Genomic DNA, 26,990 nt, shown 5'->3' with positions numbered 1-26,990 from the left:
AGTTCAATCTGGAGAGATTTGGGCTTTTGTTATTACTTCAGCTATTCTCTACCTTGCTGCTGAAAGGGTGAAAATGTCTCCACTTATGGGTAACAAACACAAAATCATTAAACTCTAAAGGTTTCAATGTCTAGTGTTATTAAAAATGACCACTGTTGTTTAATTTAAAAAAAAGTTGTGTTTGAATTTTGTTATTATAATACAGACAATTCATTCATGAAACCTAAGTTATTTGCATTTATCTCTGTTTTTGAGCCTACAATCACCAAACACAAAATATTTACATTGTGTCTTCTTTTACTGCAAAAGCAAACAATATATGAGTGACTTTTTAAAAATGTTTTTGCATATAGCGTGACATTAACAAATCATATTTTCAAGTTTGGTATCCAGTGATGAAAAAACCAATAAATAAAAAAAAAAAAATGGAGCAATCAGAAACAAATAAATTGACTGTAGATGTTATTAGAAAAAGGAATATGTCAAGCACTGTTTCCATCATGGGAGAAGTGGAGGTGGTATACAGTCATATTTAATAAATTAGTAAATGTGTTCTGATGAGGCTCGTTTGTCAGATAAAAATTACTTTTAAGCAGGTATTAAGCATACTTTTCATTAAGTCCACAAGTCTATATTGAAAGTGTTTTTAATTGGTCTGATACAATATTCTAATCCTAAATGTTGTGTTTTTATTAGCTGTAGACTGAAAACCATCACAAATAACAGCAATGTTGGCTTGAAAACATCTCTCTGTGTAATTAATTTATATAATGTGTTTCACTTGGTGAACGGAGTTACTGAAATAAATGAAAATTTCAATAATCTAATTTATTGAATATGACTGTAAATACTTTGGTGTTCACCTGGACAACAGACTAGACTGGAGATGCAACTGTGAAGCCATCTACAAGAAGGGAAGTACTTCTTGAGGAAGCTTTGGTCCTTTAGCATTTACAGCAAGATGTTGCAGATCTGCTGTGGAGAGTGTGAAGAAAGATTCATCATAAAATGCAGAACATTACAGACAACCCTGAGCATCCTCTTCACGAGACATACAGCAGCAGAGTGTCTCCTGCCAGAGGCATCTTCAGATCTGCTGTAAGACCAACTCCTTCAGGAGATCCTTCCTGCCCAGAGCCATCAACATCTACAATAACTCTTTGAAGAAACCTGTATTATATTAGTTAAAACAACATTTAATTTCCCTTTGGGAATAATAAAGTATTTTTCAACTGAACTCAATGATAACTGAATAAAAAACTGTTATTTATTGTGGCTCTCTGTCTGCAGGGGAGTACATGAGTAAACGGGGAAAGTGCCATTTTTGTGATACTACCTGTCTGCAGTGCACAGGTCCGGAGAGTGAGGCCTGCACCACCTGCCAAGAAACAAGGTTACAACCATTCACAAGGAAAGATCACCAGAGCAGAGTGCATGTTTTCAGACTTTAGTTGTTTCACACAGTTGGTTTGTTTTAGAGTCATAATTTGATCTTAGTCCATTTGGACCTAGGTAAACATAATAAGTCTTCACAATTCTGTTAAAGTGGCACATTTTTGTGGCGTAAAATAATGATACCAAGACAAATAATTTTAACACTTTTTGTACAGTCATTATAACCTGTACAACTTAAAAAGGTGAAACATTTTAGGGTGAAAAATTGAAATAAACTTAATGTGGTTGCTCATCCTTAAACTAGTACTTTGTTGCAGCACCTTTTGAATTTATCAAGGCACTCAGACCTTTTAGGTAAAGATTTTTAATCAGATTCAGGTCTGGACTCAGTCTGAACCATTCCAGAACTTTATTCTTCACCTGGTCGAACCATTCATCGTTTTTGTTAATAAGGTTTATTACACTAGTGACCTTTATTCATTTGTAGCTCGACAAGAAGAGGAAAAGAGAGAGAAGGGGAAGCTGTGCAGTAAATGGACTCGGTCCAGGTAATCGAACCCAGGACAGCTGCATGGAGGACTGTAGACTCCGCATATGATGCACTTGTTCAACCACCGAGCAACCTGGTGCCCCACCATTCTTAGTATGCTTTGTGTCCTTATGCTGAAAGATGAAGTTCATCTTAAGCTTTCAAACAAATGTCTGAGGTTTTTATGCCAACATTGGTGAAGCACTTCACTAAACATTTAAGGTACAGAGGCAGCCAAAAGCTAATTGTTTCTAAAAAGCTTATTAAAGTATTTTGTTAAATTAGCTAAATGGCACTTGAATGACTACAAGCCATTAGAGTCAATTAAGAATCAAACCTGGCACTGCACTTTTCCTCAATACCAGCATCCCTTCAGCCAAACATGATTATTGCAGCTTTATTTTGCAGGGAAGTCTGATCATGAAAGAGCAGAAGAGTACATGGAAATATAAAGCAAAGATTAATTAATATATTTCCAACATCCTCTGGATCTTAGTCTGGAACTGAGGCTTACGTTTCAAGGAGACAATAATAAAAAGCAAACAGCCAAGAAAACAAAGGAATGGCCTCACACACACAAAAACTGTTTAAGGTCTTGGACTCAGCCAGCCGGAGTTTGGATCTGAACCCAGCAGAGCTTCTCCAGAGAGACCTGAAATTCACTCAGGGCTGATTCTGCCAAAAAGAAACAGAAAAACCTCCAAGACAAAGGTATGCCAAGCTTGTGGGACCTTTCCCAAGAAATCTCTAGGCTGCCAAACACTCCTTATCCAAGTACAAAGAGAAGATTTTCAATAGTTGTGTAAAGAGGCATATTTTCTGTTTAAGAAAATGTTACAAAACGTTCTATTAAACCTACTTTTTGTGAGTCTCTTTGCACTTGTGTGTGTGAATTAATGAAGCAGTAAAAACAATCTGGATCCATGCTGAGACAAACCTGAAACAAAACAAAATGTGAAACATTTTCCATCTGCACTGTTCATTTAAAAAATGTAAGCTAATACTGCTGAAGTGGTACAAACCACTGCTGCCACAACCACTGCACTTTGGTCTGAAAGCTGGTATAAATCAGACTTAAATACACAGACGGGGGGGTTAAGATCATGGGAAACTGCTCATTTCAGAGGATAAATCAAACTAATTAATGCAAAGTGTTTATGTTTCAGCTGTACCTTTGTTTGAAATGTCCATGTAGGCTTTTTGAAGATGGACGCTGTGTTACTCACTGCCAAGCGGGGCGCTTTGCCATGGGGAAGCAGTGTCTTCTCTGTCATCACACTTGCAAGGCGTGCACTGATGAGGGTCCTGATAACTGCACCAGCTGTGGCACAGGTATACACTCCCACAGAAGTAGACTCATTAGAACCTTTGAATCCTTGGACAGCCATGTATCGGCACAGAAGGTGGGGTCTGCCGATTAATAACTAGAATGGGTGAACTCAGTAGCCAGTAAATACTGGTGTTAGTAGGGTTACTTTAAAATTGCCATTTAATAGCTGCCATTGTAAATATTTCTGGTAAAACATGGTGGTGGCAGCATCATGCTGTGGGGTTGCTTGTTGCAAGACTTGAGATTTGGTCGGTCCATTGCTGAAAAATCTGAACTTCTTCATCAAATGAAAATTTGCTCTAAGATTGTAGGATACCCAGTTGAAGAATTTTATGAATCTTCTTACCATAAAAATATGGCAAGATTAGCTAATAACATCACCTCTAACCCTGACCACACTGTGAATTATGAATATAGGCTGTTACCATCAGGTGGAAGTTCAACAGTTTAATAAGGTTAAACAGAGAAATGCTTCTGTACATAAATCCTGAAACTATACATGGAACACTAACCAGTTTGAAATGCCTTATTCTGCTCAACTTACAATGTTTAATTTTTGATACTATCTGTACTATCTGTGTCTGTGTTATTTCTTTAAACTATAGTGCTGTAATGCAAGACAATTTTCAGACTTGTTCTGATGATAAAGGAATATCGTATCGTGAAATCATCCTAAGCACACAGCCAGAGCTTGGTTCAAAGCATATTCATGTGTTAGAACGACCCACTCAAGGCTCAGACCTAAACAATAATGAGAATATGTAGCAATACTTGAAAATCCATTCTCACAGATTAAAAATGGGCAAATATTATTATATTAGAGTTATAAGTCTCTAGATGTGGAAAGGCAGTACAAACATACCTCAACAGGCGTGCAGCTGTAGTTGCATTAAAAGGTGGATTCTACAAAGTATAGACTGAAGAGGGCTAAAAGGAAATTGATGCCGCACACATAAAAAATGTAAAAGCATGCATAATTTTCTCCTACTTCCCATTTATCCACTACTTTGCATTGTTTCTCACTTAAAATCCCAAACAAAATCCAATGAGGTTAGAGCTGGAACCTGAGAAAAGCTCAAAAGGTATGAAAACCTTTGCAAAGCTTTAACGCTCTGACTGCAATGTAGCGCAAATGTGCTTTTCGACCATGCCAAGGCTCATTTATGTGAGACACCACCGATTAATCTCCTGAAAGTAAATGGATCTAATTAAACTATAATGTTGCTGTTGATAGATGTGTTCAAGAAAAGGAGAATCAGTCTTTTGTATTGTTCATCGTGATGCCTTCGCTGCAACAGTGTCTATTTGTTGACCCCCCCCCCCCTTTATAACAAAACCTACCCTGGTGTTAAGTGCTGCGATCTGACAATTTAGAGGAGCTAATTCTCAGTCGTTTCTCCTCATATTATTATAAATCTCAGAGGTCATTAACAGCCTGCAGCTGAAGAAATATTAGTCTGATGGTGGCAGGAGCAACTGTGTTTATCACACTGTTGCAGACAGTATTATGGCTGTCAGAATGAACGTGTTTACACAGGGGAGATACTGTTACGCACCTACACTCACTCTGAGGTACCAGATGTCCAAGAAAATAATTAACACAAGATTTTCTCATGACACACACCTTCATACACACTTTCAATTATCTGAAAAACTTTTCAGGCTATGTTTGAAAATGTGGTTTCATTTAATTGCTAGTCTGTCTGAAGCTCAATGAGATATAACAAAAACAACAGAAACAGACCTATCTTTCTCACCCTGTTTCTTTCTCAAAAGAGCTTATCTCTCTCTCTCTCTCTCTCTCTCTCTCACACACACACTCACACACACCCACACACAGACAAACCCTGTCACACACACACAAAGGTATGCATCCAGAGCAGCTAGATACGGTGAAGATCTCTTGATACTGACAAAGGAAGGACCATGGCATATAACAAAATAACTTAAAAAAAGTAAAAAAAAAAAAAAAAAAGGAAATAAACAACCTGGTAGGTATGAAATTAAAGTAAGACATACTAATTAGTTTATTCATTCATTTTTGTTAAGCTTTTGTGGAAATGAGCACAAATAGGATTTAATCAGAAACTTAATCATCATTCACTGTGAGATGCAACTGCAATGGAGCAGTTAATTTATTAAAACACTGCATTATTGCAATGTTAACAATATATATCATGGAAAATTGGATACATGTGTTAACTATAAAAATGACATTTGTTAGGTTTTCTGTGTGAAATAAAAAGTTTGCACAAATTTAAAAGGAGGGTTTTTCATTTTGTCACATCATAGCTTGAAATGTTTTCCTTCCACCTCACAATGATGCTCTGCTCTGTGTTGATCTATCACGTCAAATCTTTTTTTATTGTAAGTTAACAAATGAAAAGGTTCAAGAGGAATGAAAACTTTTGCGAGGCAGATGTGACCATACATACTTGAATGATGCTTCACTTCCAAGATAGTGGTTTTCTGAAACCTTAATTAGTCTCAAATCTCTGTCTGTGAGTCTGTCTTTGCACCAGCCTTTTCTTAAGATGAAATCACTCTCATCTCTTTTTTTCCTGTCTCACCCCAGACAGGTTTGGTTTACCCAGGTACCTGTTTCAGGATCAGTGTCGGGAAGCCTGTCCTGAGGGGTTCTTCCACTCTGCAATGATGCGTTGTGAGCCATGTGCTGCAAAATGCATCAACTGTGTGGCTGCAGATTGCTGCGTCCAGTGCAGCCCGGGATACAAGATCCAAAATGGCCACTGTGTCCAATTGAAGTGCAGCACAGGTTAGAGACATGTAATGGTGGCATGTCGTCATTTTCTTCTGCTGGAAACATCTGCATTAAGAGGTTATTTATGACCCTGAGGAATATTTAGTCAGAAAAAGCTCAATGATAGCAGTTATTTTCTTAGGTAATCAACATCTTTCTGTAATAAATACATTGAATCTCATTACAATAATTCAGCAACGACATGATAAACAGTCAATGAGCGATTGCGGCTCAGAGAGGTAGATTCTTATCTTACTTTAAAAAATGTTATTTCTGGGAGCTCTGATGTTCTCAGCATGGTGTTAGTCAAATAATTAAAGAGTCCAGACCATCTTTCTATTATCTTTGATATCTCAACAAAGGAAAAAACTTTGGAAACGAGTTGTTGGCATGCCTTAATCTAGTCTTCTACCAAGGCCCACATGGTGTTGACTTTTTCTCTTTTTTCTGATCTTAATCCTCATTTTTATCCTCTGAGAGATTGTGAAAGATAAACACCTCAAAGTTTATATCAAAGCATGAGATCAGCTGGGAATGGCAGCCAAGGGAGAGTTGAGAGAAAGCTAGAACTTCTGCTTTTTGCAGCATTTCAGGTAAAGAACAGAGGTGGAGCTTTCTGCACCTGAAATGACAGCGGATTCCAGCAATTACAGTTTGTTTATGAAGAAGAGTTTGCATCATTAGAGAATATATTGTCTTTCATTTTTATGTTCTATAGGAGGATCATATTCTTCTATAAAATTTTGATTCAGTTAATTCAGACATAATTGAATATGTTTGAAGAAAGCACTTTTCAGAAAATAAGAACCAAACTGTTTTATTTCTTATATGTAAGTTCACATGATCATCACTGTTTCTTCTGCCAGATGAGGTTTCAGATGCAAAGGAGGACTGTCTCCCCTGTGATGAGGGCTGCAATAAATGCAAGCGCAGTAAGTAGAGCACATATGTCTCTCCAGTTTTCTCTTTCCTCTCATGAGTAACCAGTTTAAACTAAACAAAAGACAACAGATTTCGTCCAGCTAGGAGATGTTACAAGGATATTGCCGTAGATCCAGAGTAAAGATTTGGAGAAAGGTTCTTCATACTTCATGTTGATCAGCCATCAACAGAACTATAGAGCCACTGCAGCTTGACGTCATGAGCAGCTGCTGTACTCTGGGTTTTCCTCTGATGACTGCACAGCACCATTGTTTTGCTGAAGTAGAGCGTGAAACTTATATAAAAAAATCTGAGAAGTGACTGTGAGCAATTTACAAACTGGCTAATTGTTGTGTACATGGGGACACAGTAAGATTTATTAAAAAGTATTGGATTAATCTTAGTATAGTTCCCAAAGAAGAAATGCAAAAACTTCACCTTAAAAAAGTATTTATACCCTTTGAAGTTTTCCATACTTTGTCCAGTTACAACCGCAAACCTCTGCATTTTATGGGGATCTTATGCAGAACCATTTTTAGGTCTTTTGGGGTATGTCTCTACTAACTGTTCACATCTACAGCCTGAAATATTTGCACAATCTTTGTTGCAAAAAAGCTCAAACTCAGGCAGATTAGATGGAGAGTATCTGGAAACAACAGTTTTCAAGTCTTGCCATACATTGTCAATTGAATTGAAGGTCTGCACTTTGACTGGGCCATTCTAATACATGGAAATGCTACAAATTCAATTCCATGGTAGCTCTGGCTGTATAATTAGGATCATGTCCTGCTAAAAAGTGAACCTTTAACCAAGTCTTAAATCTTCTGCAGCCTTCAGGTTCCCTTCCAGCACTGCCCTGTATTGAGCTTCATCCATGTTGACATCAACTCTGGCCAACTCCTCTCTTCCTGCTGAAGAAAAAAAAGCATCCTCACAGCATGATGCTGCCATTACCATGTTTCATCATAGGAAGGGTTTGTTCTGATTGATCTGCAGGATTAGTTTTTAACTACCAAAATTTAGTTTGGGTTCATCTGACCAACGCACGTTCTTGCTCTGCCCCCTGGTATGTAGCAGACTTAAAACATGACTTCTTATGGCTTTCTTCCAACAGTGGCTTTCATCCTGTTGTTCTTCCACGAGGACCACACTTGTGAAGTGCACAGTAGTAGTTCTCCTGTCGACTTTTCCCATCTGGATCTCTAAAGATTTTGATGTGCTAAACTTGCTTTGCAACACTCTATGGTTTATTTATATATGGTGCTGTGACTGCGTTCTGTTCCCCAGAATCTGCTTAAGTATGTCTTACTCTGAAATTGAACTTTTTCTCAAAGTAAGTTTAGGAATTGAATGGATGTTGTGGAAGCTTGTGGTAAGGGTGACAAGGTTGGTTGTGGTTTCATTCACATGCTTTGGAGAAGGATAGCTTTGCTCTTTAAATCTAACTCCATGTTATTTACAGTCTGCAATGCCACAGAAAGACAAACCTTCCTCCTCCTCTCAGAGGTGATTATCACATACCACTGAAAGTTGTTATTGTGAAGTGAACTCATCTGAGGGCTGTTATTATGTCATTATGTGTTTGTCTGGAATATGATGATTCAGTCTGAGTCCCAGTTCGGCCGGGCTGCCACCCATCATCTCCGCACACTAAAGATGTCAGTCAGCAGGGGAGGGATTAGAAATGACCGACTCTTCTGCTGAGTTAGGACACAACTTAGCATAACTGCGACACAAATATTATTTGAATGCTCGTTAATGTTGAGCGTTTGTAGCCTGTCTGTGGACAGATTTAAAGACATTTTTAACCTTAGTTCTGAGTGTATTTCATCGTGGATTAATGTATTAGACCAACACATAACTGCGAAGTGGAAGGAAAATGATTGTTTCTTAAATAAAAACCTGAAAGGTTCTGCAGTTTTGACTTAGTCATCCCGAGTCAATACTGCAGAAACTTTATAGCTGTAATTTCAGTTGTAAGACCATTGTTGTGTCTCCACCAGCTTTGAACATCCAGAGATAATTTGCTCAGTCTTCTTTGCAAAATAGTTTGAACTGAGTCCGATTAGGTGAAGAGCTTGAAGTGAGCAACAAGCCCAGCTTCAACCCTTCTGCAACCTCTAACAGTTGTTCTTCCATGGGTGACCTGGACTTTGACTGGGCCATTTCTCAGGTGATCTAAACCATTCCATTGTATCTCTGACTACATGTTTTGGGTTGTTGTCCCCTTTCTCAGTGATGCTCTCCTTGCCAGGCCTGTCCATTTAGGTGGACAACCATGCCCTGGTAGGTTTACATTTCTGCCATCCTCTTCACAGGATGGTGAAATGAACAGTTCTCTGTGAGATGTCAAGAGCTTTGGGATAACACTTTATAATCCAAACATTCTCTAGACATCTCCACAGCGTTTTCCATGACATGTCAGCTGTGTTCCTCGGTCTTCATGATGCTGTTTGTTCACTAATGTTCACTAACAAACCTTTGAGGCCTTCACAGAACATCTGGATTAATACAGAGGATGAACGTCTCACGGATGGAGTCTATTTGCTAATTATGTGACTTATAAGGGCAACTGGTTGCATAGAAATTTATTTCAGGGTATCAAGGTAAACGGTGCTGTTAATGAACGCTTGCCATATATATTTTTTTAAGTTATAATTTTCCTTCCACTTCACAGTTATGCACGTTGTTGTGTTTGTCCATCACATAAAAGCCAGATAAAATACAATGAATTTTGTTGTTTTTATAAATATGAAAAGAGTCAAGGCATTTGAATGCCTTTGCAAGGCACTGTGAATGATCAAATAACTGAACAAGCTGCTTTGACAAAGATCTTCTAGAATAATTTCATCTGTGGTGTAAATTTCAGATTAGGTCTGTAAGGGTTAATCTTAAAGTAACACCTGGCGTGGGTCAATTTGTTATACAAGACTTTTTTTGCACCCATCATCAGTTTTGGACCCTTTAATCCTCCAAACAGGCTTATTGCATTTTGCAAACTAAATGCAAGAGGTTTGGAAATGTTCTAGAAATACGTTGTTTTCATGTGCTGAGTGTACTTCTGGGAAAGGCAAATCTGGGGTCACTTTTCTGTCTTTTATAAACTGTAAAATACCTTATCTTGGTTTTTGTCCTCCACACAAATCTGAAACTTTGACCTCCCACTGTGAGGAGATCTTGCATCTCATAGAGGAGGCTTTTGGAGATCTTGAACAAAAATCCTTTCTATTCTGCTTGTAGGGATTTTTTAGGACGCAAATTCATGCAACTAAAGAGGAAAAACGGTCAGATGATGACCTTCAAAGTTATAAAATTTAAAATCAGGTCATTTTCTTGTTTGGACCGTAGTGTTAGAGAGCCCTCCTTACCACAATTATTGAAAGACAAAGTGGGGAAGTATCTCCTGGAAGACGCCCAGCAGCAGAGCTGCATGGGCTTGCAGACTGAATGCCAAGTAGAAGTGGAGGCAACATGTGGAAACCCAGCACTTTTACTGAGACAGTCTGCTAAGACTCTTTATAATCTGTATTCTCCAAATCAGTTTCCCATAATTATTACTTCTCCCGAAAGCCACATATTGCCTATTATTTATGTGGCTCCTCAAAGAAGTAGAATAGAGTAAGGATATTTTTGTTTAGAGGTTTTTAAGAAGATACTATCATAAGTGCACAGCGGGTTTGCTGCTCACTTTGAGTCATTTTAACCTCATTTTGTATTTATTAGTCATATTTCCTGACAGTCACAGCTCTGAATGTCAGTTTAAAGAGCTGGAGTGATACATTTAGGCAATGCGTTCATCAGTCATCCCGCTTGACCATGCTTCCGTTTTATTTTTAATTGAACCGAATCACCTTAACGTGTGATCATGTGCCCTCACATCATACATGTCTTTTAATAGCTGACATGATGTTCAGCTTCTCATTGCACTTAGAAAAAAAAGAAAAGTGTCAGTGCTTGCACATTCCTCAAGTCAATACCTCAGGATGTGTACGGCAGCTGAAATGCTCCCCTCCTCCTGCTTTGCACCGTTAATATTTATGCGGGCGCTATTTTCTCTCTCTCACAGACACAGCCTGCAGGCACGATTTCCGGCTCCTCACCCGAGTATTTCTCCTATACCTTGGTCCCTCCCACCTCTCCTTTCTACCAGTCTTTCTATCCCTGTATGAGTAATTGCTTTCACAGGTTGTGGCTTGTTGACGGCATTGAAGTGCAAACCGGTGCAGTGTTAAGTTGAGGGTGCTGGAAGGAGGCAGAAAGAGGAATGGGATGTGGGGGTCGGTGGAGGGTTTTTCTTGAGAGGATTAATGCCCCAAGGGAAGATCTTCTGGAGTTTCTTTTTAAGCCATGCTTTACCTTCTCTCCCTCCCTGTCTGATCCTTTGTTTCTCTTCTTTTACCCACACTGCTCACTCTCTCTGTCCTTGAAGATGTTGTGACATTGTTGGATCCGGAAGTTACAGTGAGGGTCCTCCAGAGTTGTTAGTTGAATGGTTTTGATGGACAGCTCAGATTAATTAGTTTCAGGGGAAAATGACCTCACTTTATGGTGTTTGTGGATAAAATCAACCTCTCACAAACTCGCTTGAAATACTTGTGAGGATTCACTATAATGCTGCAGTTTGTTTATATTACTCTGGTAAAGATGTGTGGGAAAACCTTAAAATAAATATAACCTTTAATGTAGTTGCATAATCTCACACTTAAATCCAACCTTTAATTTAACAACATATTTTTGGTGGGGGAAAATTCATCCTTATCTTTATTTATTAACACTGGTACCGTAACAATTCTAATAAAATTAATGGAACCCAATGAGTTTTACAATACTGTATTGTACTGTAATGTATAGTTGACTTTTGAAGTTGATTACTGTCTATGCATTTTTAGTTATCCTTGGCTTCCCATTTTTCTGGGATATAAATATGATGTTACACAGAGGCCTGTTTTTCTTAGTCACTTTTCAAAATGGGATAAACACAAGTGAGTGATTCAAGTGAGTTAGAAGTTCAACTCAAATCAATTCAGTTTATTTTTATTATAGCACCAAATTACAACAAAGGTCATCGCATGCTACAAGACCAGCAAATCCAACGAGATTTATAATCAGATGAATCCAAACATATAGACAGATGCAGATCCAATGTAAATCTAGTTATTATATATTGCATTTAAGTTCAGTTCACTGTGAAATTTAGTATAAAGGTTTTCTATTTGAGGAAAGCCAGTAGATTGCATCAAGGTGGTAACTCCACAGCAGTCCCTCATCCCGATCATGCATGTGGCAATAGCAGAAAGGAACTACTTGCTTTTTTGCAACGGCTGACTGGGGGTTCAGTATACACAAGTCACAAAAATAACTGCAAGAAGTGGCAACTTGTTTAAAGCTCCTGGCATCAGTTAGAGCCAAAATGAAAAGTTTTTACAAACACACATTTTTATCAGGGTTGCCAATAAATGGGAGGGCTGCTGTACATTAGAACTGCTCCTGCAATACAAGGACGGAAAAACACATGCGCTCAAAACAAAACCTTTGAGGTTATCTTTGAGGTTAAATTTAATTAAATCAAACGTGATATAAATATAAAGTAAAAATGTAGCAAAGACCCTGATGATTATATTTCAGTGTTTTTGTTTTAAATCTGTTTCTTAGTTCCCCTTTAATCACACTCAGGTGATGACTGATGAAAGCATGTCCAGGTCCTCTAGAGGAACCTCGACATTCCAAATGTGTGAGAGTACAGTGCCACCTGCTGGTGTTAAAGGAAACTACTTCAGTTCTCTTCAACCTGTACAAAGAGCCTTTTTGGTCCGAATAAAATTAATCTTAAGCCAAAAATCCTCTAATGAGTTAGTAAATGCCATAATAAGATGTTTTATTGTTATTTAAAGATGCAAGGGCAGAAGAAATTACTAACCCCAGAGTAAAGGTATTGTGTTGATCAGCGTACAGTGTACGCTCCCTGTCTCCAGGCGAGAGGCGGGACGCACCCTATACAGGTCGCCAGTTTATTGCAGGGCAACACAGAGACACTGGACAAACAACCATGCACACACTCAAGAGCAATTTAGACAGACCAATTAACCACACAGTCATGTTTTTGGAGTGTGGGAGGAAGCTGGAGTACACAGGGAGAACCCACGCATGCACGGGGAGAACATGCAAACATGAACATGCATCTGTGCCACCGTGCAGCCCTTAAAAAAATAACAATTGTTTATAATTAATTACAATATGATTATTCTTATTTACAAACATTTAATTATTTATAATTTTTAATTATATTTAATGTTCATTAATTAACTATGGAGTCATTCTAAAATATGTCAGAAATTACTAAAAGACATAAGGAATAACTGAATTAAAGAGCAGGTGGTTATTTATTAACTCTCATGGTAAAAAGTTTTTACTAAAAATTGCTATTTTTAGTTTTCTTGTACTACTTTCTTGACTGCCTGTAGATGTAGAAACTTTTAAGTGTGTTTTTCCCCTCAGTGGTGTGACTCAAAATAATTTAATAGCTCCTTACCAGGAAGTAAAAGCTGGTAAAACAAAGACAGTCTTTTGGAGACCTTGGACAGAAATCATTTCTATGCTGCTTGTAGGGATTTTCTAGGATGCAAATTCATGCAACTAAAGAGCAAAAACGGTCAGATTATGACATTCAAAGTTATAAAATTTAAAATCAGGCCATTTTCTTGTTTGGACCAAAGTGTTAGAGAGCCCTCCTTACCATGATTATTGAAAGACAAAGTGGGGAAGTATCTCCTGGAAGACAGTTTTAGCATTAGTTCGATAGTTAAACTGATTATTGTTCTAAAAGCAATCTTGTGAGAACTTGAGCCACAACTACTGGGCTGCTCTGTGTACACTCTGCATTTCGTGATTCGTATGTCTGGTGATAATTACAAATTTTACAAAGTTAAATACATTTTAAAGCCTTACCGCTGCTGTTTTTCACTGTCATCTTGTTGTCTAAACTCCATGCACACATTGAATGAAACAAGACGAGATTTAAAAATGAAGATTGTTCAATTTAATGCCGCTGTTGGTCAAAGTCACATAAACCCACAAGCAGAGGGGATAAGGAGAGGCCAGCTACAGATTTCTTGTTACAACTTCTTTTAATTTCCAGATGATTCAGAAGATAAGAAACAGAAGACTGCTTGCCTGGAATGTAAAGATGGATACTATCAGTGAGTGTCCTCAGATTGATGTTTCAACACCATCCTCCAGCTCGAGGCTCTCATACTGATGCAGGTATTCTTGTGCTGCAGGTTTGGTGTTGACTGCCATCGGTCCTGCCCAGATCGGACCTACGATGTGAAGGAGACCATGACATGTTCTCCATGTGAAGACATACACTGTGCAATCTGTGACCAGTCCCAGTGCTACTGGTGTGATGATGGATACTATGCCTCGGGTAACATCTGAACCATCTATATCTTTCGACTGTTAAGTGTTACTATTGATCTGAGTATTTTTATGTATCTCAAATGTTTTAGTCACCAGGTATTGAATGCATTTCAGGGGAAATCCCCAAAATGTTGGATTTAGTGCAAAAACATTTATTTTACATGGTATGCATAAATTTCTGCTCATTTTTGTGTCCAGGTGGAGAGTGTGTGGCCCATTGCCAGGAAGGATACTTTGTGGATAAGGAGAGTAAGGAATGTGAGCCTTGTCACAGAGACTGTCGCTCCTGTGGAGGGCCCAGATTTGATGACTGTGACTCCTGTGAAGACGGCTTCATACTAAAAGATGGGGAGTGTCTCAATGAGAAACTGGAGCTTGCTGCATGTCCTGAGACACAGTTCAGAAACAGTGCGTCAGAGTGTTAAGATTTCTTCATTGTTCTAAGAAATATACATTATCCATTCATTTTGAAAAATGAAACTGTCTTTGCTTAGCTTTTTTCCTTTAGTTATGAACAAAAATAACATTGGAAATTATTGCTCTGCATTGTTTTCTTTTTGCATCAGGTCAGGATAAATGTGAACCGTGCCACTCCTCCTGTAAGACCTGCTTTGCTGCAAGAAAGGAAAACTGCAGCACTTGCAACCATGGTAAACCAACTCTGCATCTCACACATTTTTTGTAGCCATCTATAACCTTCAGTTATATTTCTGTTTTGATATTAAACCACTTCAGAAAGGGTGAATTTTTTTTTTTTACTGTTTGGGGTTCTGGTCCAGCCCAGCAGCAGCTGTATCAAATTTTTCAGTCATCCAAACTGTTTCACCCAATGAAAGAAAACTGGTTAGGATATTATATATATATTTATACAGATAATTGTTAGTAAACCTCTGACCGGTGCTGTATTTTCATCAATTGTCTGAACATGGGTTGTCTTATATGCTTTGCTGTATGAATTTTCTTATGTAGATATTCAGTCATACAGGATCTCATAAAGCTAAATGCCTTAGTAGAAGGGAACTGGCCTTCTTTTCTTCTCTCATCCAAAAGGCTTCTTCATGTTCTTCTGAACATAGTTGGAAGTAACAGGCTTAACAACTGTCATCAGATCAATCATACTAATAGGATCAGTCCAGATGGGGCAATTAGGTTACATGAGTCCCTGGCTCAGATTGACGTTGTGTTTTTTTCTTTCTTTAGGCCATTTTTTGACTCCGTATCAGACTTGTGTGTCTCATTGCCCATCTGGTACATTTGGCAACAAGACATCTGGACTGTGTGATCCCTGCCTTAGTGGGTGTGTAACGTGCCAGGAAGACCAAGCCTGTCATCGGTGTCGTACAGGACTTCATCTGCAAAATGGAGCCTGTGTGGTGGAATGTCAGAGGTGCATTTCCATTTGTCTCCTTTTTATGATTTGCATAAAACACACACCATGCAACCGCTGTCAGTCACTCAGTCATTTGGGCATCTTTCTGCATCTTTCTCAGAGGGTTTCCACAAGGTGATGAATGCCACCCATGTTCCCTAAACTGTGAATCCTGCAAAGAACGTCCTTCCAACTGTTTGAGCTGTGAGAGACCCTTTCTGCTGCTGGACAACTCCTGCATGTCTTTCTGTCCAAAGGGTTACTATGACAACAACACAGAGTGCCACCACTGCCCAAATCACTGTAGCGAGTGCAATCAGGATGGTCTCTGCAAGAGTAAGTGGGGATGGCGGATGTGGAGAAAAGGAAAGGGATTTACTTTAGAGCTCAAATAGTTGAAAAGAGGAAGCAAATAAGAAGGATGTAAAAGTGGAGAAATTTAGGAAATGTGGAAACTTCTCTGTCTGCTTTCTAGACTGAAAAATAACATCTAAATTTAACAGGAAGAAGAAAACACAAGACAGCTAAATGAAAACACTAAGTTCAAACAGTGGGACAAATGCTACCGAAGCATCTATTCAGTGTCCAAGTTGTGCAGACATTTAAAGTTACAACATGAAAGTAAACATATGTTTTTAATTGATCCTTTTTAGACCACATGCTTGCAGTAAAAAGAAAAAGATGAACTATTTTAATATAACAAAAAGGAAAATTATAAATGCTGATAATTTGACTTAAGAGATTAATTGTCCCGTTCTGAGTTTGGGTCGGACCAAAGTGCAGACAAGAGCTGGGCAGCCGCATGATTAAAGGAAGGCTTTGTCTTCATTCAAAAGGTTCTTCCAAAAAGTAGCAAAACACTGCAGGTATAAACAAAAACTAAATCCACAACTTACAAAGTTGGATCTGCAGGAACATGGTGAATACAGCACATAAACGTGGGTAGTGAACGGAGGTAGCGAGTGTGAGCGAAGGAACCAGCAACAAACAATGACACCAAACCAACTAATATACTGTGGGAGAACAAAGGGCAGGTAATCAAAGGAACAAGGAACAGGTGACAAAGAATACAAAGACTAAGCATGGGAAAAGGACTAATAAAGAATAACCAGAAAACACAGACTAAGCAAAACTATAAGCAAGATAAATAACCACATGAAGCATAAGGAAACTAGAGGGAACATAGGAACTACAATAACAACCTAAGAACAAAGAACCCATAAAGAAAACCTGAACACAAAAGTGAACAAACCTAACCATACTGACTTGAATAGACTAGAAAGGAAACTAGTAAACAAGAAGAGTGCAAAGGAACAATTTACCAAAACATAATAAACACACTGATACTAAAAGAGAGATTAAACTAGAGAATACAAGGAAGACAATGAACTATAATTATTACCATAACAATAATACTAATAATGAACCATGCCAGGCCGTACGAAAATCATAAAGAAACCTAAGAGGGAAAACACTAGGAGGCGGTAGAGGGAGCAGAGGAACTAAACAAACATGACTACAAAAACCCAAATAGAAACATCTAGACAAAATAAACAATCACAAGAGACAATAAAACAAAGTCCAAAATGTCACACCGAGACACTAATAGTCACTAGTAAAATAAGTAAATGTATTTTTTTTAAATTACATTTATTTAAATTAAATGATAATTGTTTATTTCTCTTATTTTATATGTGTGTGCCAAACGGGTCAGAACAAGTTCATATATGTCAACAAAAGCAAATCGTGTTTATTTGCAATTTCAAGTAACCTTTTTAAAATTCTTTAAATTACAAAATATAGTCAGAGACTCAATAAAAACTGTCGAGTTTCCTTTGATAGAAAACTTTGTACCAATTGGCATAAAAACCTGAACTTGACTCCATTGTTTTATATTTGGATCAAACTGGAATGTATTGAATTATTTTTTAATCTGTCTATATTGGATTGATTTTCTATTTCTATAAATTAATTAATTTGAAGTAAAGTGCCTAAATAATTCAAATTGAAATAATAAAAACTGATTTAGGTAAATCTCACAAGCATTGATGATGTTACTATATAACAATCAAGTTAATATTTATTCCTTAAAAACAAATATTTGCTTTAGAAATTAGATTTTTTTATTTTAATAATAATTTTTTATTTCTTTATCATTTAATTTATTAATACATTTTCACTTACCCATCAAAGATCACAGTGATTTGGGGAAATCTGGTCAGAACTTGATCAAATGCAAAATAATAGTTACGTTGACTTTGTAATAATAGACCTTTATTAAAAGTTGGTCTGATTTGATTGGCTTAATCCCCAATGATATTACTGTGTTTTCTAAGACATTACATAGAAAAAAGGTTATAATGCAACGTGATCGGACTGACTGAAAAGAAAACAGAGTGAGGGGTAAAAAAATCAGACAAATTTGTTTATTGTTTGTTTTTGGAAAATCCTTATTTACTTTTATTGTACTTTCATTGAACTGAGTGAGCTGGAGAAATAAATAAATGAATTTAACAGCTAACTGGTCATTGCTGATCTATATTACATTACACAAGCTTGTGTTTATTATCTTGCATAATGTATCTATTCTGTTTCAGAATGTGCAGATTATTACTTCCTCCACGAGGCTGCGTGTGTGGACGACTGTCCCAAAGGTTACTTTGCCAGTGAGCAGCAGCAGGAGTGCATGCAGTGTCATGCGGACTGTGCCTCCTGTGATGGACCGAGCGAGGACGACTGTGATGTGTGCCGCAACCCTAAAGCTGTCCGATACAACGGAGAGTGTCTGGCCAGGTGTCCAAACAGCACCTACTATGATAAGAATACAAATGAATGCAGAGGTAGGGAAGGTGGAGACTTATCACATGATAAAAGAAAAAATGTTATCAATACCTAAAATAATAGTTTTATTCACCTTCTTCTACCAGATTTTGTTCCCTCCACTTAGTTTCTATTAAAATGTTTGGATGCAGCACTTTAAGAGTCAGCCTGCTCCTTCTGGATGGTTCTAATGACTTCTTCCTCCTGCAGATTGTGACAAGTCATGTCTGACCTGCTCAGGCCACGAACCCAACAACTGCCTCAGCTGTGACACCAACAGACGCGTGGATGACAGTGGACACTGTGTGTGGTACAGTGACTGCTACATGGACTCATACATGGATCCGAATGGTAACTGCCAACAATGCCACACATGGTGCCACCGATGCAACGGTCCAGGCGAAGACCACTGCCTCAGCTGCAACGAGCCACGCTTCCTACTGAGTGAGTCATAAAAGGTGTCAGTCTGGATGCCTCCAGTGGAGGAAAACTACTTTAAACGTCTCTGTGGATGTGCCCTTTAGACACCAGCTGTGTGAAGAAGTGTCCAGTGGGTTACTACGTTGAGGACAAAGATGAGCGTGTGTGTCAGCGCTGCCACTTCAGCTGTGAGTCCTGCGATGGCCATCACAGTCAACAGTGCAGCACCTGCAAACCAGGACTTTTCAAACAGGCTGGCAGCTGTGTCCAAACCTGCTCAGAGAGGTTAGGAAATATTAAAAAAAACCTTTCCTTACCATTGTAATGTGCTCTAAACACATGTTCTCCTTCAATTTCAGCCACTTTGGCAACAAGACCACCATGCTTTGTGAGCGATGTGACCCCTCCTGCAGCCAGTGTGTAGGCAGTGGCAGCAAAAACTGCCTGAGCTGCAGGGAGGACTACGTGTACATGACGCAGTGGGGACAATGCCTGAAAAGCTGCCCTCCAGGATACTACAAAGATATCTGGTCCTCAGACTGTCACAAGTGTCACCCTACCTGCAAGACCTGCAGTGGTAAAGAGAAGCTGTCATGGCTCACTCATTATGTGTGGTTTTTATCCCTCTGTTTCTCTGTGTTTGCTGAAGAGTGTGTGAGATGCACTGAGTAGACACACCAGTATTATCTCTGTCAATGTAAATAAGAAGATTTGGTCTCTGTTTAAACTAAGAAAGGATGCTGAGACAGTTGTAAGATTTTGATAAGATTTACCTCTCTTGGCCTTTTTAAAATGATAGTTGATGTCACAAAGATATTGTGCTTCATGTTATATCCCTGCTCCTCCAGATGAGGGCGCTTTGAACTGTCAATCCTGTTATGATGGCTTCACCTTTGAGGGCGGCTTCTGTGACAACCCCTGTTTTATAGGCCACTACCCGGCCTCTAAGGTAACAGAAAGAACACAACCTACTCCTAACTTCTTCAGATTTAACTTTCAAGAACTCAAACCTTTTAGCATTTTTTAAAAGGACATTGGTCAATAGTTCTTCATACTTTCTGAAGGTTTTCTTTGGACTTTGGCTGCTTTTTCCCTGAATTGGTTGTCCATTTCATCCTGCTGTTAACTATCTATTGCATAAATCACCTTGTTGGTCTGAAAATATGTATGTGCCAAACTGTGTTAAATTTGGTATTTTGAATAATTTAGCTAAATAAAATTGGATATAGTGCATCTTTCAAGCTGCTTGAAATAAATGCTAAAAAAGAAGTTTAAAATAAATATTTTAGTATATCATCTAATGGTACTATAGTATTTTAGAAAAGTATTAATACACCTTGAACTTTTTCACATATTGTCATGATTCAACCACAAATTTGAATGTACAGGTCCTTCTCAAAATATTAGCATATTGTGATAAAGTTCATTATTTTCCATAATGTCATGATGAAAATTTAACATTCATATATTTTAGATTCATTGCACACTAACTGAAATATTTCAGGTCTTTTATTGTCTTAATACGGATGATTTTGGCATACAGCTCATGAAAACCCAAAATTCCTATCTCACAAAATTAGCATATCATTAAAAGGGTCTCTAAACGAGCTATGAACCTAATCATCTGAATCAACGAGTTAACTCTAAACACCTGCAAAAGATTTCTGAGGCCTTTAAAACTCCCAGCCTGGTTCATCACTCAAAACCCCAATCATGGGTAAGACTGCCGACCTGACTGCTGTCCAGAAGGCCACTATTGACACCCTCAAGCAAGAGGGTAAGACACAGAAAGAAATTTCTGAACGAATAGGCTGTTCCCAGAGTGCTGTATCAAGGCACCTCAGTGGGAAGTCTCTGGGAAGGAAAAAGTGTGGCAGAAAACGCTGCACAACGAGAAGAGGTGACCGGACCCTGAGGAAGATTGTGGAGAAGGGCCGATTCCAGACCTTGGGGGACCTGCGGAAGCAGTGGACTGAGTCTGGAGTAGAAACATCCAGAGCCACCGTGCACAGGCGTGTGCAGGAAAAGGGCTACAGGTGCCGCATTCCCCAGGTCAAACCACTTTTGAACCAGAAACAGCGGCAGAAGCGCCTGACCTGGGCTACAGAGAAGCAGCACTGGACTGTTGCTCAGTGGTCCAAAGTACTTTTTTCAGATGAAAGCAAATTCTGCATGTCATTCGGAAATCAAGGTGCCAGAGTCTGGAGGAAGACTGGGGAGAAGGAAATGCCAAAATGCCAGAAGTCCAGTGTCAAGTACCCACAGTCAGTGATGGTCTGGGGTGCCGTGTCAGCTGCTGGTGTTGGTCCACTGTGTTTTATCAAGGGCAGGGTCAATGCAGCTAGCTATCAGGAGATTTTGGAGCACTTCATGCTTCCATCTGCTGAAAAGCTTTATGGAGATGAAGATTTCATTTTTCAGCACGACCTGGCACCTGCTCACAGTGCCAAAACCACTGGTAAATGGTTTACTGACCATGGTATCACTGTGCTCAATTGGCCTGCCAACTCTCCTGACCTGAACCCCATAGAGAATCTGTGGGATATTGTGAAGAGAACGTTGAGAGACTCAAGACCCAACACTCTGGATGAGCTAAAGGCCGCTATCGAAGCATCCTGGGCCTCCATAAGACCTCAGCAGTGCCACAGGCTGATTGCCTCCATGCCACGCCGCAATGAAGCAGTCATTTCTGCAAAAGGATTCCTGACCAAGTATTGAGTGCATAACTGTACATGATTATTTGAAGGTTGACGTTTTTTGTATTAAAAACACTTTTCTTTTATTGGTCGGATGAAATATGCTAATTTTGTGAGATAGGAATTTTGGGTTTTCATGAGCTGTATGCCAAAATCATCCGTATTAAGACAATAAAAGACCTGAAATATTTCAGTTAGTGTGCAATGAATCTAAAATATATGAATGTTAAATTTTCATCATGACATTATGGAAAATAATGAACTTTATCACAATATGCTAATATTTTGAGAAGGACCTGTAGGAGTTTCAAGTGATAATCCAACAGAAGGTAGTGTATAATTGGGAAGTGGAAATAAATGATAGAATATCTTTTGTATTTTTATTCAGCCCCTCTGAGTCAATGAAGAACACGATTTTCTCTAATGTACCTGAAAGTCTTTTATGTTATGTTTTTACCAGCGTTCCACATCTAGAGACTACAATAATAATAGCACCTGTGAACATAAACTTTCGTATCTTGCCACAGACTTTGAGTGGGCCATTCTAACACATGAATATGTTTTGGTCTAAAACATTCCTGTGTAGCTCTAGGTTATTTTTGCTGCAAGAAAATGTCTCAATCTCAAGTCTTTTGTAGCCTGTTTTTTGTTCTCTTCCAGGATTGATTTTTATTTAGCTCCATCTATTTTCCCATCAACTCTGACCAGCTTACCTGTTCATTATGAAGACAAACATACCCACACCATGTTGCTTCCACTACCAAATGTCACCCTGGGGATGATTTTTTTTGGGGTGATGTTTACAGTTAGTTTCCCCCACCTAGAGTTTTTTGCCTGTAGGCAAAAAGTTGCATCTTTGCTTCCTCCGATAAAAGCACCATGTTTCCTTGCCTTGCTTTCATAAAGGTCGTATTTGTAGAGTGCAAAACGAATAATTGTCCTCTCTACCGATTTTACCAACTGAGCTGTGGATGTCTGCAGCTCCTCTAGAGTTACCATATGCCTCCTGGCTACTTCTCTGATTAATCGTCTTCTGTCCAGGACTGTCAGTTTAGGTGGACGCCATGTTTTGGTAGGTTTGTAGTGAGATCAAATCACACACAGATGGAATCTGTAAATTATGAGCTGGCATCAGAAGTGAGTTAATGGCACTCCATTTTATTTAGGAATATCAGAGTAAAGGGGACTGAATACCAATGCATGCCACACGCTTCAGATTTTCTTTGGAATAAAGGGAATTTAAAGCTTGTATAGATTTCCTACTGCTTCACAATTATGCTCTACTTAGTGTTGGTCTATCATATACCATTCTGATAAAATGCATTGCAGCTTTAGCTTATAACAATTCTGGAAACGTTCAAAGGCTATGAATACTTTTACAAGCCTTTGAAATATGTAGAAACAACTCTGGTTCAACTGTTGGGTTTAGGTGCCTGAATAATTCATATGTCATAGTTAGCCTAAACAAACATAACTTACAAATAGTCAGACTATAAAGAAAAACTTTGAAACATCTTTAGAGAGCCTGCTCAAAACTACTCCTACAACACAAAAACAATTTGTATATGGGGTGACTTTTTTCCTTCAGGATTCAAAGCGTGGTGATCCAATCTGCAGAACTTGTGACCCATCATGTGAGGGCTGCTGGGGCCCCAACAGGTGGGAGTGCAACCTGTGCCCCGCGAGCCAGATCCTGTCCGATGATGGCCGCTGCTTGAGGTGCTGTGAAAATAAGACACCGCGTGATGATATCCCAATACCCAGAGAGTGCTGTGACTGCGAGGCATCACAGAGTAAGCAGAAACACACCCTAAGTTACTTATTTGCACCAATAAAACCTCTTCTGTCATCTTGTTAATGGAAATTCCTCTCCTGGATTTGTGAATTGAGACTGTATAAAGTTTTAGTCATGAACTGAATATATGCGGAAGTTATGTGTCTATTTTAAATTCTTCTACCATTTGTGTTTCCTCATTACTGCATTCATTTAAAAGGATATAGCGTTTGTTTTCCCGTCAAACAGGTGTTTCAGGTTGTGTATGGCTTGTTAAGCCAGGGATTATAGAAGCAATTTTCACCAGCAATTATGTATCTTAAATTAATCAAGTGTCGCTTTACAGTTATAATATCTAAATGCAACTTTTGGTACCTGTATAAAGGTGAAGCAAAATAATATTTTCTCCAGTAGAACCACTATTTTATTTGTGATTAAGCAAAACAAAAAATAACACATTTTTCGAGCCTTGTTCTGAATGAACATCGCAAAACACCATGAAAATCCTTTTAAAATCCTAGCAGAAGCCTCAGATTGTTTTCATCAACATCTTGACTAGAACGCAAATGTGGACTGAATCAGTTGAAGCATACAAACGTGGACAAAAGTGTTGGTACCCCTCAGTTAATGAAAGAAAAACCCACAATGGTCACAGAAATAACTTGAATCTGTCAAAGGTAATAATATATAAAAATTCTATGAAAATGATCAAATGAAAGTCAGACATTGCTTTTCAAACATGCTTCAACAGAATTATTAAAAAAAATAAACTCATGAAACCGGCCTGGAAAAAAATGATAGTACCCTTAACTTAATATTTTGTTGCACAGTCTTTTGAGGCAATTACTGCAATCAAACAATTCCTATAACTGTCAATGAGACTTCTGCACCTCTCACAAGGTATTTTGGCCCACTCCTCATGAGCAAACTGCTCCAGTTGTCTCAGGTTTGAAAGGAGCTGAAACATGCCGTCTGGAAAATGCACCCTTCAAAGATGCTCAATAGGATTTAGGTCAGGGCTCATTGAAGGCCACTTCAGAAAAGTCCATTGTTTTCCTCTTAGCCATTCTTGGATGTTTTTAGCTGTGTGTTTTGGGTCATTATCCTGTTGCAAGACCCATGACCTGTGGTGGAGACCAAGCTTTCTGACACTGGGCAGAACATTTCTCTCTAGAATCCCCTGATAGCCTTGAGATTTCATTATACCTGCATAGATTCAAGACACCCTGTACCAGATGCAGCAAAGCAGCCCCAGAACATAACAGAACCTCCTCCATGTTTCACAGTAGGGACAGTCTTCTTTTCTTCATATGCTTCATTTTTCTGTCTGCGAACATAGAGCTGATGTGCTTTGCCAAAAAGTTCGATTTTTGTCTCATCTGTCCACAGGACATTCTCCCAGAAGCTTTGTGGCTTGTCAACATGTAGTTTGACAAATTCCAGTCTGGCTTTTTTATGATTTGTTTTCAACAATGGTGTTCTCCTTGGCCGTCTCCCATTAAGTCCACTTTGCCTCAAACAACATCGGATGGTGCGATCGGACACTGATGTTCCTTGAGCTTGAAGTTCAGCTTTAATTTCTTTAGAAGTTTTTCTGGGCTCTTTTGTTACCGTTCGTATTATCCGTCTCTTCGTTTTGTCATCAATTTTCCTCCTGCGGCCACGTCCAGGGAGGTTGTCTACAGTCCCGTGAATCTTAAATTTCTAAATATGTGCAACTGTAGTCACAGGAACATGAAGCTGCTTGGAGATGGTCTTATAACCTTTATCTTTAACATGCTTAACAAAGCCTGTTTTTCAGTAACTTGGCTCAGCCCCTTTGTTCCAGTGGAAGGAGCTGCTAATCCTTTAGCACAACAAGACATTTTGGACAATTTCATGTTTCCAAATCAGTGGGAACAATTTGCTAATGTTACCTTCCTGGTCCAACACGACTGTATAGCAGGACGTAAAGCAAGGTCCTTAAATACATGAATGAGAAAGTTTGGTATGGAAGAACCTGTTGGACAGAGTCGCTTACTCAACCCAATAGGACACTTTTGGAATAAATGTAAGCAGAGCCTCTTGTCCAACATCAGTGTCTGACCTCAGAAATGCTGTCCAAGAACAATGGTTGAACATTCTCATAAACAGACTGCTAGACCTTGTGCAAATGCTTCCCAGAAAAGTTGAAGCTGTTAAAGCTACAAAGGGTGGGCTGACATCATATTAAACCCTATGGATTAAGGATGGATTGTCACTTCATACGTGTGTGGGCAGATGAGTAAATACTTTTGACAATTTAGTGTATGTAACATTTGTTTTATTTTTCATGCCTAAGAAAAAAAAAACTGTAAATGAGGCAAAAAAAAAACATAAATTTGAGAAGTATAAATACAACGACAGCATATGCACTTGTAAACAACTGAGTGCTTTCCATTTAACCCTAACCCAGATTGCTCACATTATAGAAAAAAAGCACAAACTTTTCATTCAAATGACATGAAAAGACTGACTGAGAATTGCCGTGGTACGATTAGTTCTGTTGTGTAAATTTGATAATAATTAAGGAAAATTATTATTTATTTTCTGTCATTATTGATCAAATATCTTAAGAGTACTTGCAGAGTCCTAGTCTAGGTCTTTATCTTGCAGTATTAACTAATGTAAACTTACAAATATGCTCCTTCTTCTTTTTCAGTGCAGTGTGTCCTTGATGTCAACTTTGTCATGAGGTCAGCGGAGGATTTAGGGAGCAGTGCCAGGCTCACTGTCATGACCTGTGTCATAATCATCATTTTTCTGGGTGGCGGAATCTTCCTTTTCCTCACTGCTTGCTCCAAGTGGTTCACCACCAAGCCCAAAACCAAAGCTGGGGGGTATCAAAAACTGGACACAAACGGTGATTGTCCACCACAGCCCACCACCTCCTGGTTTGGGGACTACAACGACAGAATCGCCGAGTGTGAGAACAACGATGAGGAGTACGACGACGAGGACATTGTGTACATGACTAAAGATGGAACGGTGTACCGGAAATTTAAGTATGGCCTTCTGGACGATGATGATGTTGAGCTAGAATACGACGATGAGAGCTACTCATTTAGATGAAGCAAAAACATAAAAACCTAGCTGTGCAAAAACGTTTACACTTATTTTGGTACCACTTTACAATTAGACACCCTTAATTAAGGACAAAATAACAAGTAATAAAACATTTATAAATGAAGCTATAAACACTTTTTAAACCATTAGTAATGAATTATTGTGTATTATGTAAGTATGTCTGTCTGTCTGTCTGGATATAGATTAAAATTAATTATAGAATAATTTATGGGGCAGTCTAATTTTAATGTGGTAAATTGTGTTCAGTTTTAAGGTGTTTGATAAATCTCTGTTGCTTAAAACAATACATCATTGTCATAAATGATTTATGTCTGATCTTATTGAAAACAGTTTGCACATTTTATGGATGAAGCAGGGTAATATCTTTTTATTTAAGAATTATACCTAAAACTGTAATTGTTCTCATTAAAATTGATGAATCTATTCAACATGTGTCCGTTTAGCTTTGTACAAA

General features: G+C 38.5%; 1 protein-coding gene across 3 annotated transcripts in view; it reads left to right on the top strand.

Annotated features, from left to right (window-relative positions):
- pcsk5b (proprotein convertase subtilisin/kexin type 5b) overlaps positions 1 to 26,964 on the top strand; it is a 117,894-nt gene extending 90,930 nt beyond the window's left edge. For 2 of the 3 annotated variants that reach the window (XM_047380889.1, XM_047380890.1), the window contains exons 21-37: positions 1,291 to 1,393; positions 3,120 to 3,256; positions 5,830 to 6,030; positions 6,882 to 6,947; positions 14,072 to 14,132; positions 14,214 to 14,359; positions 14,551 to 14,760; positions 14,919 to 15,002; positions 15,553 to 15,739; positions 15,843 to 16,057; positions 18,319 to 18,561; positions 18,752 to 18,985; positions 19,066 to 19,246; positions 19,321 to 19,538; positions 19,810 to 19,910; positions 23,246 to 23,450; positions 26,112 to 26,964. In XM_047380889.1, the coding sequence (XP_047236845.1) occupies positions 1,291 to 1,393; positions 3,120 to 3,256; positions 5,830 to 6,030; positions 6,882 to 6,947; positions 14,072 to 14,132; positions 14,214 to 14,359; positions 14,551 to 14,760; positions 14,919 to 15,002; positions 15,553 to 15,739; positions 15,843 to 16,057; positions 18,319 to 18,561; positions 18,752 to 18,985; positions 19,066 to 19,246; positions 19,321 to 19,538; positions 19,810 to 19,910; positions 23,246 to 23,450; positions 26,112 to 26,521 (3,002 nt within the window). In that variant the 3' untranslated portion in view covers positions 26,522 to 26,964. The remainder of the gene's footprint in view (positions 1 to 1,290; positions 1,394 to 3,119; positions 3,257 to 5,829; positions 6,031 to 6,881; positions 6,948 to 14,071; positions 14,133 to 14,213; positions 14,360 to 14,550; positions 14,761 to 14,918; positions 15,003 to 15,552; positions 15,740 to 15,842; positions 16,058 to 18,318; positions 18,562 to 18,751; positions 18,986 to 19,065; positions 19,247 to 19,320; positions 19,539 to 19,809; positions 19,911 to 23,245; positions 23,451 to 26,111) is intronic. The other variant, XM_047380891.1, reaches the window with a different exon arrangement.
- Positions 26,965 to 26,990: the final 26 nt, after the last annotated feature.

Source organism: Girardinichthys multiradiatus, chromosome 12, assembly GCF_021462225.1.
Source record: "Girardinichthys multiradiatus isolate DD_20200921_A chromosome 12, DD_fGirMul_XY1, whole genome shotgun sequence".
NCBI lineage: Eukaryota > Metazoa > Chordata > Actinopteri > Cyprinodontiformes > Goodeidae > Girardinichthys > Girardinichthys multiradiatus.
This window is presented reverse-complemented; position numbering and strand designations above follow the sequence as displayed.